At 46.0% G+C, this 18,726-nt stretch overlaps 1 protein-coding gene across 2 annotated transcripts in view; it reads left to right on the top strand.

Annotated features, from left to right (window-relative positions):
* LOC119371968 (guanine nucleotide-binding protein G(o) subunit alpha) overlaps nucleotides 1-18,726 on the top strand; it is a 126,844-nt gene that overhangs the window by 92,119 nt on the left and 15,999 nt on the right. For both annotated transcript variants that reach the window (XM_037642416.2, XM_037642419.2), the window contains exons 3-4: nucleotides 8,691-8,832; nucleotides 11,281-11,441. In XM_037642416.2, coding sequence (XP_037498344.1) covers nucleotides 8,691-8,832; nucleotides 11,281-11,441 — 303 coding nt within the window. The remainder of the gene's footprint in view (nucleotides 1-8,690; nucleotides 8,833-11,280; nucleotides 11,442-18,726) is intronic.

Raw genomic sequence — 18,726 nt, 5'->3', positions numbered from 1 at the left:
CTGGGCCGTATTAACGGTGCCATCGAATCATTAGCGCCCAGTGATGACGCAGTCGTTCTCCATCGCGGGCCCTTTTGTTCTCAGCGCGCACGCACAAAACGCTCGTGCGCATACAGCGAGCGGGAAACGTGTGCCCGAAGCTCGTTGCCGAACTCGCTCTCTGCAGCAGCGGCGATCAACAGCCGCCGGGGCTTACGCGCTCTGGCCTAGATGGCCAAAGGATTTGTTAAGCAAAAAGCCCGGACCCGATAAGAGGGGGGGTCTGCCTAATTCAATCGGGGGAATAAGCGGCCGATGGGGCGACCTCGCGTGCGGGTGGAAGGAACCTGCGCGAAATCGAATGCAGCGCGCGAGGCGTGAAGCGGCGCCGACGCGGCGTCGGGCCGGCGGCACGCTCCTAAGCGCATGCCCTCACATCCGAGCCTGATCGCTCGCTCTCCGGACGGGGAGAAATATTAATAAGTAAATGAAAAGGCAGCCCCGGCAGTATTCGACTGCTCCCCGCGGCTCGAAGCTCCGGGTGCGAGGCTACACGTAGCCTGGAAAGCAGCGGGCTCCCCGCGCGCGCGCGCCCTCTGGGCGACCACACCCCGTCACGTGACACCTCCCTCCCCCTGGCGGGAGCTCCGCTAACTAGCGGGCTTCTGGTTTCTGCTCCCGGCACTCTTTGTTTTTGGCCGGACATTTCGACCACACTCAATTTCCGGGAAACCTGCCAACTGCGAATGCTCCGGCGGCTTGTCCAATCCCCCTTCGCGCACCTATTACTTTTCCCCAGAAAGGGGAGCGCGTCTCCACAGCGCCGGTGCGTGCGCCGCCGCCGGCGAGCGGCTTATTAGAAAGCGCCCGTGGCCAGGCGCATTCGAAACGGCCTGGCTGCGTCTGTGGCGCGAGCACAGTCCTTTACCTCCTCCCCCTTTGGACACGGGCCGCCGGGGCCGGCGTCACGGAAGAGTGCCGTGGGTCGCCGCCATGGCCCCAGACGAACGCCATGAGTCCCCCATGAGCGAGGCCTTTCAACACAGAACAGAAGCGGTGTGCTGAATTCAGCAATATTTTTCGTTTCTCAGAGCTACTTGTCATTAGCTGGTCACGTTCCCTATTAATATTTTATGAATATGTTAGGATGTAGGGCTATTATATTGGCGCTGTTATTTCCTTAATGTTTAATTAGATTTCATTTGCCAGATAACCTCGCATGACATACAGAAGCGTCGTATACAACGTGCTGACGTGTCAGCTGTTGGGTGTGACGCAACAGAAGTAAGTGTAGGAGGGTTACACGTTGGACTTGCAACGAGCTTTGTTTCATTTGAAAATATCCATAGATAAAACCAAGTTCATTCGTAGACTCATCCCCAACGTCGTCGTACAAGCAGGAAATACAAGTTACACAGTCATGCCTATCAATCAACTTGAATCATTTGTTCGTTGAGAAGAGAGAAAGGAGGGAAGCGGGATCTTTTGTATCTAGCCACTTTATTAAAGCACAAATTGCATATGTGCCTCTTGCAATGCGAATGGCAACTTCCCAGCCGTGTCATCCGTGTCGCGCATGATTTTTCACGCATTCTATCGTTTCTAGAACGTATAGGCTGCTTTACATATGTCCTGCCGGACGTCAACTGTGTCGTGTAAACGCCGTTCACGTGACTATCAGTAAACATTGCCCAGTACTTCAATGCGCGGGGCTCTCTCTGTTGTCCTCTGGTATGAGTTTTTTTGTTTTCGTCAACCAAGAAGATCTTTCTGTGAAATACGTAAGGATTTGATTTTCTTGTAGCTTTGTGCTAAAAACGGATGGATGCCAATTTTCCCTTTCATAACACTTCGTCAATCTTTCGGCACTCCTCAGAACTAATTTGCGATTTGCTATAAAAAAAAACTTGAAAAAAAAAACTAAAAATTAAAAAACAATGCATTGAAGCTTACTAAACGCCACCAAAAAGTGACGCTAAAAGAATTTAGTAAAATAAAGAATAAAGAAGATAAATGAAGTACTAGCGTCTATTTGTCAGGCGAAGTTGCGTCAGTGCGTGGTCCTAGAAAGCACGTTCGCATGTAAGGCCGTTTTTTTTTATTTTCAGAAAGTTTTCGAAACCCACTATATTAAAAAGGAAGAGGGGTATAGTGATATGAATCACCGTTAATTTAAACACCTGGATATCCAATTCTTCTCTGCATTAGCAGGCATGTGTCATGGTACAATAAAGTGCGCTCTTTTAAAGACTAAATACAGCGTCATCAACAAATAACCAGCATGCCTGGTCGCTCGATGTCAGAATGCAGTTTCAAAAGGCAGTCTTACGTGCCTGTTAGCGTATATGTATATCTTCGGGGGGTAAACGTAAATGAGCATTGACTGAAATGATGAAAGCGCCTGTTCGCTATTATTATATCAAATAATACTGCAATCGAGTGCATTCGAAGGATATGCGAATATTCCAAGTTTTCCATCAATGATTCGAATATGCAATAGATTCGATATATGGATCAAACAGTCGCTATTCGTGAATGCAAATATTTTGTGAATAGCTTTCGAATGCTTCACGCTGTAGAAACGCGCGATCAATCATTGAAACTGAAGTGAGAAGGAAGAAATTTTCATCTTTGCCACAGCCTCCATAATGAATGAAAATTTACGTATAGAACACGTTGCGTCGCTCTGGGAGCCATGCTTTTTAAGCTAAAATACAAAGACGCTCAGACGTAACTATGGGCATTGGGAATTGTGCGGTAACATTTATCATTACGGCAACTGCGTGAACTTTTAGAATTAACTGTAGATACGCGAATGCTGTTTATTATTTGATAAGTATATTCGATTTGATTCGGTGAACTTTTGGAACCATTTTAGTCATATTTGATTCAGTTTCAAAACTTACTATTCCCGCATACCTCTCGATGTTTTTTTTTCTTTAGAATGCACTGTAATCTTGGTTTATGCATAGACATTAACTGGCACAATACAAACGCTAAGTCTTCGTGACACTGCGAATGAACTACTGCTTTGCCACGTCTCTTGTTCTTTCGTTGTTTTTTTTTTCTTTAGCAAAATGACCCTGATCACGATGTGTGACTTGCTCTTCTATCTCAGAAAAGTCATGAGTCGCTACATGGCTGCACGAAAGGCGCCTCGGTGATGGTTCGAAATAACGTATGCAATGAACTTGCTATCCATCAGGTTTGCCAGGTTTGGCTACTTTGCGCCAATTTGGCGACATTTTTAGGCCAGTGGCGGTAGAAAAAGCGCCTTGGCTACTTGGCTGCTTCTTGGCTACTGTCTTGTTCCTTCGATTTTAACCAAATTGTCAATATCTTTTGACGTCGCAGTCGCCGCCGATTGAGAACGCGGTGTCAAAAAAGGGTTGCCAAGGCGTCTTTCCAGCTCCCAAAATTTAATCTGGCACTTGCATTACACAAAGGAAAAGATTTTTGGATACCTGGCGGTGACTCGGGGGTAACTGTTGTATGGAGCGTGAATTTGCAGACAATCTATACTGCTTAATGCAACTTCAGACCGTAATTGGATGTGAAACGAAAAATCGAAAGCGCTCCCAATCCGGGGAACTTTACACTCATTCACATTGCAAATCAGATATCAGACGGCTGCTTGTGTCATTTCTTAACATTAGGTACGGACTGCGCCTCAGCAATATAAATTGCTCGCACTTCAGCATCACGCAAAAAAAAAAAAAAAAAAAATGATTGCGAGAATTACTGCAATTTACGCTTCAAACCCCGCAGCTGTGATTTCGATCACACTCATGCCGTACTCGTATTTGTTGTCTACGCATGGCTGTTAGTTCTAGTACTTTTATTAAAAGTGACGAAAAGCGCGGTAAGGGTGTCATTTTTGCAACAGTGGAAGACACTTCGTGATCCTGCACGAAATGATTGCTAAAATCAACAATTTTTGCATGAATCTCAGCAATTGTGAAATACTTTTGTATTTAGTCATTTAAATAAAAACATCACAGTCGTTTTCATAGACACGTGGCTACTTTTGGCTACTTTTGCTACCCTTGGTTAAAGGTGGCTACTTTACGGCTAGTTTTCCTAAATTTTTGGCTATTTTCTGTCTTTTCGACCTGGCAACCCTGCTGTCCATTATATAAGGCGTTAATGTTTAAGCTCGGCGCTTCTAGTTGTTGCGTTAACCGTGCGTGCGCGTATTTACCTATTTACCTCTCATCACTTCGCGGCGCGTCTTCACTTCATCTCACGCAAGAAATATAATAAAATTTGTCTAAAAAGAGTGTTTCAAACATTATATGAAGTTTTGGAATACAACACTGCAAAAAAAAAAAAAAAGAATCGAGGACAAGAGCGAGGCAGACAGATCACACCGCCTCCTTCTCCTTTTGGTCGCTCCTTTATTGCACTGTTGTATCCGAAGGGCATGTTGTGCCAACTTGGCCAAGCTTCTACGTTAGCGAAGCTTTCTAAAGCCTGCGCGGTCGCAGCAAATCAGTGGTATTTAGTTGGAAGCCTGTCGATACTGTCAAACTTCCATTTAGATAGGAAGACGCAGATATTTCGCACTTAATTAGCAAGCAGAATCAAATAACCCAACATTTTTATTCCAATTTTGTTTTATGCCTCGCTTCGTGATTTCGTAGATCCACTCTGCCTTCACTATACCCGTACTAATGGTAATATTAACATTGAAAATGAGTGCGAATAATCATAGTAGTATACTATTCTTAGATATCGTAAAATGTTTACCATGTAGTGAAATTATCTTCACTGTTCGTTCTCGTCTTTCTCAGAGTGGAGACGTTGGTTTTCGCTATCTACTTTGGATGTGCCCTGGCATTAAGATATTCCGCGGGACTGCACTCAGAGATGGTAATTACTGGACCAGCTAACGGATATGAGCAAACGCTCGTGGACAGTGCATATTGCTGTTGCAGCATTTGCATAAAACGGACCTCTATGCTTACATATAATTCCATACCCCTATTATGTTGCACGGCAACGCAGGCAATAAAGAAAAACCCTGCAGTGCCCATCTCACCACGAATCGCGACATTGACGACGAGTAGCATTCAAGCAACGTAGTGGCACGTCGTAGTATTACCAACGCCAGAACGAGTCATGTATGTGGTGTGTATGAGAGCCGGACTCTTCTTTCGCGCATCCTTTTGGACACGCTGTGCCATCGAGCGGCGCAACCGCGAAGTACGCGCGCGGCGTGCGTCTTTATTTATAATCAGACGTTATGAAACATTTAGGAAGCCGCTCAGCGTCTGACATATCTTACAGGATTTTGTTTTTCAGTAGTTAAATAGCGGAAATATACAGATGCACATACGCAGCTGTGACACAACTTGGCGTAAATTATGCTAATTGTATAGGTGAACAAGAACAAGAACAAGAACATATAGCAGCACATGCACCAACTTGTGATATAGCAAATGACGAATGACCCGCGACTTGAATTTGCGTGATAGAGTTTCATTAAAAAGCGAATATGCCCAGTGTCACATATTCAGCGAGACAAATTAGTGCAGCGGTTAGTTTTAAGCGCGGTTCCTTCACCAACGCGGCCCAGGGACCCATCTTGGCAGGAAAACGGTCATAGATATCCTGGACAGAGTCGTGAACTGTATCGCGAGAAGATTAAAAGAGGATTATCAACCAGCACGAAATGAACGTAGAAATGCATCATGAAAGCAAGTGAAGAAGTGTTAAACTGGAGGAGTACGACTGTCCTTTTCGCCTTCTTTCGCTTACCCCTGAGAACCTCTACTACTCACAGCGAGCTTGGCCCCGCCACGGTGGTCTAGTAGTTATGGCACTCGACTGCTGACCCGAAGGTCGCGGGATCGAATCCCGGCCGCGGCGGCTGCATTTTCGATGGAGGCGAAAATGTTTGAGGCCCGTGTACTTAGATTTAGGTGCACGTTAAAGAACCCCAGGTGGTCGAAATTTCCGGAGCCCTCCACTACGGCGTCTCTCATAATCATATCGTGGTTTTGGGACGTTAAACCCCAGATATTATTATTATTATTATTACTCACAGCGAGCTTCTCTAGTAGTTCTCATTTCGCACCTCAATTCAGCTTTGCTCGCTAATATTCAGTGGTGCGCAAATGTTCGAAATTTTGAGTACATACGGAAGAGTCCTTGGTATTAGAGCGCAGCTCTTAGGCGCCCGTTCCTGAGTTGAGCGGCGTCACGTCGCCTTCGGAGGCGTAACCGATAGACGTGAAAAATAGAATGAGAAAGAAATACCCGGGTTCGAATGGGATTTGAACTTGGTGGGAAGTCGAGTATTCTGCCACAGAGCCACGCTGGTTCTTTCTTTTCTTACATGGTATTTATTACAAATGCTCTTAATGTATATACATAACGTACAAAATATTCAAAGCCGCCTTTATAAGCGCACAATAAGCGTAACACAGAAAGGAGTTTCAAATAACACTGTGTTCTAAAAGGGTATTACAGCAGTGCATTTCATGAGCAGTGGATTGCAAATGAGCTTCAAGCACCAGCGTGGCTCAGTGACTGGTATCCACCGAGCGATGCTGGTGCTTGAAGCTCATTTGCAAAAAGACCCTATACAGGCGTTATGTCGGGCAAGAAATCACGCTAACCTATGTAATACAGCGTGGCAGAAGAGTAAAATAACAACCAGTCATCACACAATGCTAATTGCCCAACGAGTGTGTGGTTTAATGCTTCCCACCCACTGCAATGTGCTCAGCCATAATTCTTTGTAAAAAACAGCGCCTAAACACAAGGACGAGACAGATGAAACAGGACTAGCGCTGTCTCATCTGTCTCGTCCTTGTGTTTTCGCGCTGTTTTTTACCATGAATGTGTACCAACAAGCTCAAGTCCGCACGCTCATAATCCTTCGTCGTCATCAGCCACATGCAGCATCAACAAAGTGCACATGATACCTTACAGATGTGTAGCGGGCACCTCGCTTATCCGCAGAAAGACGAATAATTGTTTAGTGGGTGCTGTCCTACTTCGCAAAAATTATGATTTATGGCGTGGTCGATACCTTGCGGAAAGCCAAAACTTCAAACGCAGTTGGCCTTGCCCCAACACGAAGCTGCTCTCAGAATTCGCATTAGGCAGTGTCGTAATCATCGGTGATTTTTTTTTTATTCATATTCAATTCAAAAATTCTTCCTTCGTAATTGCCGAATAATCGTTTCCGTTCGATCATCTCATATGCGATTCCGAGAAACACGAGGTGCTTGATCATTGTACAACATCCTGTAATAACGGAAACACTGATGGGCATGTAAATAACTGCTCCTTACTGGTTCAGACAGTAAGATAAACCGTAGGGGACTGCTTCACAGGAATGAACGAGGGGGAGCCATTTCGTTCGTTTTTTATGCAGGCGAATTAAGTAGTGAAATCAGCTCGTTTTTTTGTTTTTTTTCTCAGACGTTGTGGAAGGCGCCATTTCTTTAAAGAGAAAGAACAAGAGAGCGAGAGAGAGAGAAAGAAAGTGAGCGGATAAACTTTATTAACTTAGTTTTTTTTAGATGGTAGGCAGAAAAATGAGGGACTCGACATAGGCAAACAGGAGGGGGCGAGTAACGGTGAACAACAGTTGTAGAAACCGAAGGAGGGAATAGAAGTGTTTATTATTTCAGCGAGAATAGGGTGATGAACCCGTGCACGTAATCTGACTGTACGGCGAAGGCAGTCCCGCGCGATGGACAGAGGCAGAAGGGTCGACACCCACTGGTGTCGCGGCTTCTTGCCTTCCGTCCTTGTTATGATTTCCCTCGCCAGTGAATACGCTTTGGCTTCATTCACTATTTGCTTCTTCAGTAAGTAGTGAATGGTTCACGCAGTAGCACGCGCAGTGGGCGTACTTCCTTGCAGTGTTACTAGTTCTCCAGCATGAATTATTGTGTAGTGTACATATATTTTTGTTTTCTCTTTGAAGTTACTAGGCTGGGGAAGTACTGAGAACTTTAGATGCTCGTCGCATAATAGCCGAAGCCGAAGCAACACCCAGTCTGGCTCTGTGCGTCTCGCTTGCAGCACGCAGGTGCAAGAATTCCACATTTTCGCCGCTTTCTGATGATTGCATGCTTGCTTTAATGCAGAATACCGAGAGCATACTGTTGGTTTCAATCGACAAAGTTTTTTTTTAGAAACGACTTTGACTCTGTAGAATTCCCAAACGACAAGTACACACGGAAGTACGATTGGATGATAATGTTTGCGGACACGGGAACCGCGCTGAAGTCGAATTTCCATGAAGCCTGCATGGGCAAATAGCCTCGAATGCATAGTTTCATTGCAAAGCAGACTTTGTGACTTACGCAGGTGTGTTTTACATTAGAAGCACCACGCCCTAACAAAGCAGGAATTCCTATTTGAGTTGGAATCCCCGTCTTCTAAATATTTGTGGCCGGCTCCGTACTCCGCATGCAGCATGTCAACAATATCTGTGTAGAGAAAAACGCGGCCTTTAATCATGGCTTATGGGCAGCTCAGCGACACATACATCTCACTGGACATACTGTCTTCCTCTCCTTACTGATAAACGACGGCGAAATTTCCCGTATGTCCTCAAGCCATTTGAACTAATCGCGCGAAATAACACGTGTCACGATAGAGAAGGGTGAAGTGGAGCACGCTAATACGGCATTCTCCTTATCGGCACGTTTTCGCTAATGATATTTTCCTTCTCTACTTTCTTGCAGAATTATCCATGACAGTGGCTTCACGCAGGAAGACTTCAAGCAGTACAAACCAGTGGTGTACAGCAACACCATACAGTCCATGGTGGCCATCCTCAGAGCCATGCCAAACCTGGGCATTAGCTTCGGAAACAACGAAAGAGAAGTACGCTGTTTTCCTTCACCTAACCTCCATATCATTCCTGACCGCTGCTTGAGTAACTTTAAGTTCGCTTACGGTGCGGAGGACGTCACAGCGATTTCACAGGTGGTGAGCATCTCGCAAGGGGAGTATTCGGCACCCCCATACTAGTTTTCTACCCGATCAATGGCGGAATAAAGCGCTGTTTACGTTGGGTTATCTTTAGAGAACGTAGAGATGGGTGTCACTTCAAGTTATTATAGTGTAGGCTTCGTGCTGTACCCGTGATACCTGGCCATGCGCCCACAATGACGACGTAGAACTCAGGCATTTCATTGCGGAGCATCATCACACATCTCCGTCTCTACTTCCATTCGTGGGAGTGGCCTTCCGAGTCGAAGAGTGCGGAACGCAAAATAACTTACCTTAATGGCGATTTCGATGCTCGTTAAAGAACCCCAGTTGGCAGAACAGTCGCTGGTCTTCCTTCGCTCAGACAGGCTTATGGTACCTGTGACGCCCACATCAAAGCGTTTTCTCAATTATATTCCTGTTTTCTCAATCATCATGAGGCTTTTCGAATTCCTAGTCAGCCGCGGATCTCTTTTTTTTTCTGTTTTGAGGTTGGACATGTGATCATCCTTCTTCACAATACTGGGGCTCAGTTCTCAAGATATTTTTTCCCCCTTGGAACTCTTTGTCAATTGTCAGGCCGCTTTAACTAATATTATGTTTTCTGTTGCATTTGCCTGTAGACGACGACACCCTTTTGCGCGTGACCTCCTTCGCGTATGAAGACCCCGATGTTTACAGCGTGAACATGCTGAAAGCTGAAACCGAAGCTTTTTTTCACTATTTTGTCGGCAGGTCGCCTTATCCTATTCGCGTTTCGTTCAGCTGTTCTGGACGTGAACGAAAACAACAACCCGGATCGAAACAAATAATTACAAATGACTCAAACGGCACGAAAGGAGGGCGGCAATTTGAGGGGTTGCATGCCTGTTTCAATACTACACATGCTTGTCTGAGAAGCCTCGGTGTGCTCGAATATATCGAAAAGGGAGTTGGAAAAAAAAAAAAAACAGTGCGCTGTTTCTCACGTTCCATCTTGTTTTACACGCTGCCTCCATCCGCAGCATTTTTGTGTCATCGGCATCTAGCTGTTGCGGCACCCTGTTCTCACCGGTTTTTCCTGGCCTTCAAGTGGAATGAGGACGGGCGAAAGGACGCAGGGAACGCTAGTAGCGGAGAAGTCCTTTGCGGACGACAGCCGAGCGGCTCGAGTGGGAGAGAAAAACGGCATCGCCATGTCGGTGCAGAGTACACAACAGCGCTTCTTATCCTCTTCAGAGTGTTCCTGCCGATCGATGCGCGCTGCCAGCACCCAGATGGGCGCGCTGCGCCGCCGCTGCAACCAGGCTGTGCTTCGGTTTACTTTCTTACGTTGTTGCTGCTGCTGAGTTTGACCTGCCGTCATTTTCTCCGTAAATCTGAGCTTTGCAGCGTGGAACTTCAGTGCGTGCAGTTGGCGGGTAGCAACGAAAACAGGATGTCTAAAATTTTTTGGAGCGCGAGCTCATTCAGGGGATAACAAAAAAAAATTGATATAGAAGTCTTCACTCTTGGGCAATGTCTTACAAATGATTTCTTTAGGAATTTCGAACTTGTCCTTGCGACATTTCGAGCTTGTGCGCACCGCATTTCGTAATAGTCGAGAATGCAAGAAAATTTAGAACATGTGCGCATGACACTTCGACCAGTGGCCTTCGTGTGAAATGTGGCGCATACTTCGGTACTAACTGTTACGCAGCTGTCTTTGGCGTTCTTCGTAGCGTAAGCAACGCATTTGTGTGTTGAATGCAAGCAGAAGGTAAATTGCTTTCCGCTCTTTGTTTCACATCGACTATTTGGTGTGCCGCATCATACTGCCATTCGTTATCTGTAACGCCATTGTTTATTATTAAACAACTCCAATCAGTCCAAATCACGTCAAACCCGTTGAACAATGACCAGCAATAGTGAACGACGTTGGGCCTATTAATAATGCATAACGAAAAGAAAAACAGCGCTTCAAAGATGGGCCATGTAAAATACGGCACACGGAACGACACACTGACTGTTTCAAGGACGCGGGAACTATTCACTATAATAAACTTGTGTCTGGACGCTTTGTTGCCATGTGAACTCCTGCAAGCGAACTCTACATTAGCATGTTTACTTCTTTCAGTGTGCTATATGTGTTTTTTTATTTTTGTTAATTTTTTTATTTTGGGTAACACTGTTTTTTTCTTCACTGCAGAACGTATAGAAATAGAGTAGCCGAGGTAATATAAACCTCAACCTCTCCACAGCAAGCCATTTAAAGCAGAGGAGAACAGGACCTTGCTTATTACCTTTATTTTTACGGTTGACGATACAGATGCGTACTTGAAACCAGTTTGTTCTAATTTCCGGCATTGTTTGCTGGCGCAGGCGGACGCCAAGATGGTATTTGACGTCGTTGCGCGTATGGAGGACACAGAGCCATTTTCTGAGGAACTGCTCAGCGCCATGAAGAGGCTATGGACAGACTCCGGGGTGCAAGAGTGCTTTGGGCGCTCCAACGAGTACCAGCTCAATGACTCCGCCAAGTAGTGAGTATGCCCTTGTTCACAGCTGTTGTTATCATTGGTTATTGGAGGAATTGCGCAACCGATGGGGCGGCAGCATAAAGACGGAAAAGCGCCCATTTCTTTTTTTAGGGCTTGTATTCACTAAAAGCTGTTGCGCTACAGTTCTAGACAATTTCGATGCGGGACATACTATTAGCGAAGGCTTTTAGCCAATGGCAAAGATAATTTAGGAACGAAAGAGCAGCCAGTCTTGATGGTGGATTTAATATTCGCGAAGCCAATGACAAAGAGCAGTGACGAACAAAACGCTTTGTGAATTTCGTCCCACATCGACAAGTAATCGACCTTGTGTAGTTAGAACGCTTTGAGCAATGACGGCCGTTTCGAATTCCGTGCATTATGAAGCATTCTTGGCAGGATAGCCCTTACTCTGTGCATTCATTTACAGCTCGATTTTTGTGACCGTTCTCTGAGAACTCCGGGAGTGGCTTTTAGCAAAGCAATTAGTAACAGTTCTCATAAAAAAAAAAGAGCGCTGTTGACGCGTTCAGAAAACTCCGACTAGAACTGAGTACTCAATGTATGTCTTAATCAGTAACAAGAACAAACCATTCAAGTTGCCATTTCGGGATGGTTCTTAAAGGACTTTGTTGGCCTTGTACGTGCGAAATAGGCATTAAGTGATCCTGCATCATTCATATTCGGCTCACTCTAGTCAGCAAGCTGGAGTACCTTCAAGCACTTTATGGCATCGAGAATTTTCCAAAGGCCAGCCATACTTTTTTTTTTCTTACGATGTAATTACGAGCGTCGAAGGAGGCTGTGCCAATCTCCCCTGAAATCATTTACAATTGACGTGATCCGGACCGCCAAGGGTGAGAAAAGTCCTTAATCCCTCCCGCATGCCCATATACTTTCTCAATTCCTTACTCCTGTTTACCTCGGCTTTACGATAACCTTGCATGCCGTATAGCTGCGGAAGGCAGTTTGTTTCACTAAAGCTGACAAGGTCGCGTTTCTCCGCTCGCTTCCGGTGGTGCCTGGTGCCGCGAGTTCCTAATCCTTTCCGGGCATCGAGACGCCTGTACCGGACACGCTGCGGCAGCCCTGATTGAATGGCCAGTAGGACGGCCGTGGTGCGAGCGATGGCAGGTGCCAGGCGGTCATGGCGCGTTTTCTGCGCGCGCGCTTCTTGGCCTTGGCAGCAGAGTTACTCGAAGGAGGCCGTGTAATAGCTCTCCTCGGCATGGGCTATAGGGCGAAAAAGGGGCCCCGGGCGGGTTGCCTCAGAGACGGCGGCGTGATTCCCGCCCTGCTCGTTAAAAGCCCCGTGCGTTCTTGCTTCCTTGCCAATCGGACCGGCAAAGATTGCCCATTTACAGCGAAGGAGACGCGCGGCGGTTCGGCGGCACGGGCCGCGTGACGTCACCTTGCTCTTCCCGAATGGTCCCTAGGAGCTCCTCTGTCAGCGACTGGGATGAACGCCTCCGCCGAGCTAACTATAGCAAGCCAGGAATCCGGAGAGTCTGGTCGCAGAGAAGCCACAAAGTGGACGGCGGCGCCGGCTTGCGGTTTCCGCTACACTTGTTAGAGCGGTTCTGGGAAACAGAAAATAGCAGAAGGGGCTTTTATTCAAAGCCTGCCCCGTCCGATCGATGATTGCGACGACCCAGGAGGGCGCTGTTTTAGAAAAGAGGCGGCGCTTGTTCTACTTTCGCTTTCTTTCTTTTTTTTTTTTTTTCGCGGGCTGTGAAGCGTGTCGCCGGAGCTTACAATGAACTCTGCCGCGGGACTTCCCGCTCTTCGGTGGCTTCTACCTTTTCCGTCGTTACGGCGGATTTCGATCCCATCGCTCTGGCAGAGTTTGCAACGAGTTTCGAAAGAGAAGTAAGAGAGAGACCTTTTAGGCGCATGATGATCGTCCTGGTCGTTATCATTCACGGGATTGTCGAAGCCAGGAAAAAGTATATTGCACAAAGTACTTCGCGTGCCAGTAGGCGAATTGAACAAGGGGCACCTCTAAAGACCGGAGAGATTTTTGGGATGGAAGATGTGAAACAGCGTCTGCTGCTGCACTCTCATTTCAGTTTCCAAATCTCAAACAGACTTTCGGGGTTGATTGAAAAAAATATTTTTTTGCGCACCCTCGCTGTGGCTTTACAATAAGAAAGAAAAAAATATATGGCTCAGAAGACGTTGCGTCATATGAACCCTAAATTACACCCGGAAATCACTCTGTCACATAGCAGACTTGGAACACAGATAAAGCTAGCTGCTACGGCTATAGAATGGCTTCGGCCAATGACACAAACCGAAGGATGGAGAGAATGAAAGTGTAAAAGCGGCAAGGTGTTCTTTTTCATTAAATGTACGCGCAGCAGACGTTGGCATATCGAGCGATGCCTCCTACTTATTTTCCCTTAGCCTTAATAACAATAGTATCATACGTTCACTGTAGCAGTAAAGATTAAAATTAAAAGGATGGAAAATGAAGTCAAGCAAGAAAAATCGTAATAACACTTTACCTTTCATTGGCAATCCCCGCTCGCTTGTCCAGATTGCAAGGGCGGTGCGTGGCGGCGTGTACTTACGCTCCTTTCTGGTCGAGGTCGCCATTCCAATTGGTTTCTCAGCTAGCGATACCCTGTTTGCAGGTCACCGCTGATCGGGCTTCGTTATTTGCAGGGAAGACAGCCGCTGTAGTCAGTGGCATGTGGCACAAGGCAATAAAGCGCGCTTTCTTTTTCGATTCTGGCAACTAATCTATGGTCCAAGCATATGTCATAGCAATAGGTACCAGCTCTGGCGTACACTCAATCTAGGCACTGGCATGGCCCTCTTGAGTTTCAAAGGGCCGAAATGTGCGACGATCTATCGTACGTTGTACGCAGGGCAGTGGCGACCGTGTTTGCTTAGTTTTGTGCAAGTACTCTTTGTTGTCAACATGCAAGAGGGCGCCTGGCTACTGTTTAGGAAGGAAGGAATATAATTTGAATTTTAACGTAGAAAATGGGAAAAGCAAGGAAAGTACAAGATGACAGGCCGAAAAGATCAAAGTGAACAATGAAAAAGAGTAGAATGTGGATCTCGTTGAAGTAAAGAATCAACTCGAGGAACTACAGTTGCTGTTCGGCTGGCAGCTCCTTCGCTAGAATCAGGCCGTGAAGAAAGTGAACGCAAACGGCTAAAATACCTTGCACGTATGGTACGCAAGAGTCACGAAGAACGCAATATAATTACCCATCTGCGTACCCCACCACTTTAGACGCTTTGGACAATCGTTGTTAGCCCGCCGGGTTCCTTTCACATGTTGCGAACAACAAATCGTCTAATACTCCAGCTGAGCGGAAACTAATGCAGGCAAGCCCCTATTGTATTTAGTAGGCCTTTTTTACATAGCAGTGGTAGTGTTTCAAACACCGTAAACGCGAATGTCACTCCGCTTTGCTTTCCAACTGCGTCTTCACAGCATAGCATATCGGTCACGACAGGAAACTGGCCTTGCGCGCGCGCACTTGCCGGCCGAGCTGGCACAGTATGCACGTTGTTCCTGTCGGCTGTTATTAGCACGTGTTGCGTTCTGAAGACGCAGCTTCAGCACAAGGCAGTATGATACTGCGGAGAATCGACTTTCAAAAGCGCTTCCTCGCCTTGAAAAAAATGGCCCTGGTTAATATTTTTAAGGAATTAGTAAATAGGGAACTATTTACTGTGCATCTGCCGTGTGTTTACCAGTATCGGTTCAGCGCTTCCTCGCGTTGGAAAAAGTGGCCCTAGTAAATATTTTTTTAAGAAATTAGTAACTAGAGCCATTTACTGTGTGTGTGCCGTGTGTTAACCAGTATCGGTTCAATGAGCAATATCACAGTGAAGTTTGGTCACAACGTCAGAGCTCGCCTTTACCGAAAAATATGACGAGAGAGGAAAACACAAGAAGGAGGGAAGAACGAGTCAAGTGGCTTAAGGAACAATTAACAGCAAAGACAAACGTCATATACGTTGACGCGGCCAGATACAACTGGGCGAAGTGCGTAGCCACAGCAGTTGACTGGGATTTTAAGACGGTCACGAGTGCCTCTCTATGCACTTCCTCAATTGTCAAGGCGGAGTCCTTTGCCGTAGCCTTGGCCATTAGAGAGCAAGAACATAGAGAGGAAGAACAATCAAACATCATCTCAGACTCCCAAGAGGCGTGCCAACTTTATATGAACGGACGCTTACCCGCAAACATAATTAAACTGATTGGACCTAACTTAACCAAGAGACACCGGCTAATCTGGTGCCCCGCACACGCTGGCCTAGAAGGGAATGAGAGAGCGGACGCTTTAGCTCGAGATTTGACGAACCGAGCGGAGCATCAGCCCCCCGCAATCGAGCCCCATTTAATGGCCCCAAAAGACATTCTCGCTTACCAGCGGAGCAAACGGCAAAAATATAGTGCCTCCCATAAATCGCTTGAAGGGGAAGACGCTACGGATCTCCGCAAGGTGCAGACGGGAGTCTTTTCAGATTTATCGCGGCTCAGTAAAATACATCCCACGTTGTACCGTAACACTTGTCCGTGGTGCGGCGGTTTGCCAACTTTATACCATATCTCGTGGGAGTGTGACCGAAAGCCAGCGAATTTAAACTCATTTTTAGGCAGCAACATTGTAGGACGTTCGGAGCAGTGGGAGGCACAACTTGCCAGCTCGGACCCAGAGGTGCAATTAGCGCTTCTGGGTCAAGTTAGGCGAGCGGCGCAAGCCAGTGGGGCCCTGGACTTGGGGGCCCAACCAACAGGCTCCTGAGTACCCCCTTTTCTACCCATTCCCTCAAAATAAAGTTTTGTTCTTCTTCTTCTTTTTGGTCACAACGCAGTTACATCGACTGAATTCTACCATCTCCGTTAAAGGGATACTAAAGAGCAATACGATTTTTCTCATATAAGTAAAGTACTCTTTCACAATCCCAAAAACACCACGCTTGCTGCGAGAAGACGCTTAGTGAGTGAGAAAACGCGCAAGAACAAAATGTATGTGGCGACGCCACCTTGAAGTTTCCGCATCATTTGCCGTGACGTCATATGTTTTGACGGCGCCTACTAGAGACTACGTAGTTCCTAATCGGTAAAAATGAAGAACATTGTCCTCTGAGGGGACCATAGATTTAACGTACCAAGTTAGGGGTAATTTTGTTGAGCCAATGGCACCGAAATACGATAATTACACTTTGAAATCCGTGACGTCACGCGGGGTGATTTCGGCGCGAAATTTAAAAATGAAACATTGAACTTGATTTTCTCCTACATTAATAAACCTACGATGGCGAAATTAACGACGTCAGAGTTCTGAGAGCACAATTTATCGACCTAAACCGATTCATTGTTTCTCTTTAGTGTCCCTTTAAGAATATTATGAGCATTTATCTCGCACGCAAAACTGAAAAGAGCAAGGCAAGGCAAGGAGGTTAAACAGAGAGACGTCTCGTCTGCTACCCTGCATGTGGGATGGAGATAAAGGATTATTTCAGACCATAGGTCGGCGAAAAAATTGGAACTCACTCCGGCTCACTCAAGAAATATGTTTTGCTCTGAGGGCTCACTCGGACTCAGACTCACCAACATATTACTCAGCCGGACTCACTCAGACTCAGACCCACGGCTTGACCTGAGCCTGAGTGAGCCTGAGTGAGTCGACTCACGAGTCCGTTAGCGTAAAATGAGCTTTCTTGATCATGGTGCCAGTGCTCTTTAAGGCCAAGGCCAATATCTCACATAATCGGTGCTCTACGATACGCCTTTTGATCTTGTACCTTCAAATACGTGTCATCAGTGGTTTCAATCCAGTAAGGACATTTTTATGACGTACACTACTCACGTGAGACATTTTATCAAGAACTTCCCGTGAAAGAGGTTGCAAGGGCAGGTCATGGAACCCCCCCCCCTCCCGAACTCATGCCTCTGATCAATAAATATTGAGGTGGCACATGAACGCTCGTGCATCGACATATGTGCGAACAGATTTCAGTATAAACGTAAGTCGTTATAAGATTGATAGTAACGATGAAGAAGGAAGGAAAACGGGAGAGAGGAAAGACAGGGATGTTAACCAGTTTGGAATAACCGGTATGCTACCCTGTACAGGGGAAAGGGATGGGGGAGATTGAAAGAAGTAACGATGAAGATGATTAGATAATACAATATGTCGGCAATAGAAGGTGGAGCTCACTCAGACTCACTCAAGAAATATATTTTGTACTTAGGGCTCACTCGGACTCAGACTCACTAAACCTTTCCTCAGTCGGACTCACTCGGACTCATACTAGCCCATATATTACTCACCCAGACTCACTGAGACTCAGACTCACGGCCCGATCTGAGTCTGAGTGAGTCGACTCATGAGTGAGGTTGCCGATCTATGTTTCAGACAGTCTTATATCTCTCTACGTTTTTCACAGTCGTTTTATGAGGATTGAGGAGAAAACGTGTGACTGAAAAATCACGGGGAAATTACGATTACGATATTATTATATGAAAGAAGCAAATTGGGATACGAGAAAGTTTTTTTCGTATATATGTAAAATTCTGCGGTGAAATCCTGCGGGGAAAAGAAAGTCGCGTTGGTAGGCGAAAATAAATTACTCCTAGAAACTTTCATTGCGATTTCTGTTGCGAGCAAGATTCCAAATGCCGGTAATATGCCGATCTTTTTTTTTTTTTTCAGCGGAGCTATCTTGAAGCACCTTTGACGCCACGCTAGACACTCGCAGTATTTCTTTGAGAAGTAGCAGATAGTTCTAACTTATTTTTTTATTAGCCGGAAAGTAACTTAAGGCGCATGAATCTTGAACGTTATTCAATGGCTTAATCGCTGGTGCAAGTGGCTTTTTTCATACTAACGAGCCAATTTCTATGGCCTTGCCGATGGCAGAGAAAAGAGGTGAAGCTTGTTGTTATGTCACTTTTGTTACTCAATTCTGCTCGCTACCATGCTTTTGTATTAAGCCTCACACTAAGGTGCTTTTTTAAAATACATGCCGCTGTCGTCTATGTCGTGCTTTGCGGGCGTAGAGGCCGTGTCGCTCCTTATAAAAGCGCGAATCTACGTTTACTTTACAAGAAGATACAGCAACGTATACGTGCCAAAGCTTCAGTGGAAGTCGACACAATTAGAAAATAGTGGTGTGTGGCAGCCGTCGCAATTTGTGTGTCGGGGGGACAACTTCTATCGAGAGAAAAAAAAAAAATTCACACTCCGAAATGAAAGTTACGACATATTAACTTCATTAGCGCCAATTCTCGAATTCCTTCAAGGCCCGCACAGTT

This window comes from Rhipicephalus sanguineus, chromosome 1, assembly GCF_013339695.2.
Source record: "Rhipicephalus sanguineus isolate Rsan-2018 chromosome 1, BIME_Rsan_1.4, whole genome shotgun sequence".
NCBI classification, from domain to species: domain Eukaryota; kingdom Metazoa; phylum Arthropoda; class Arachnida; order Ixodida; family Ixodidae; genus Rhipicephalus; species Rhipicephalus sanguineus.
The sequence above is the reverse complement of the archived record's forward strand: the minus strand, read 5'-3'. Positions and strand labels throughout refer to the sequence as shown.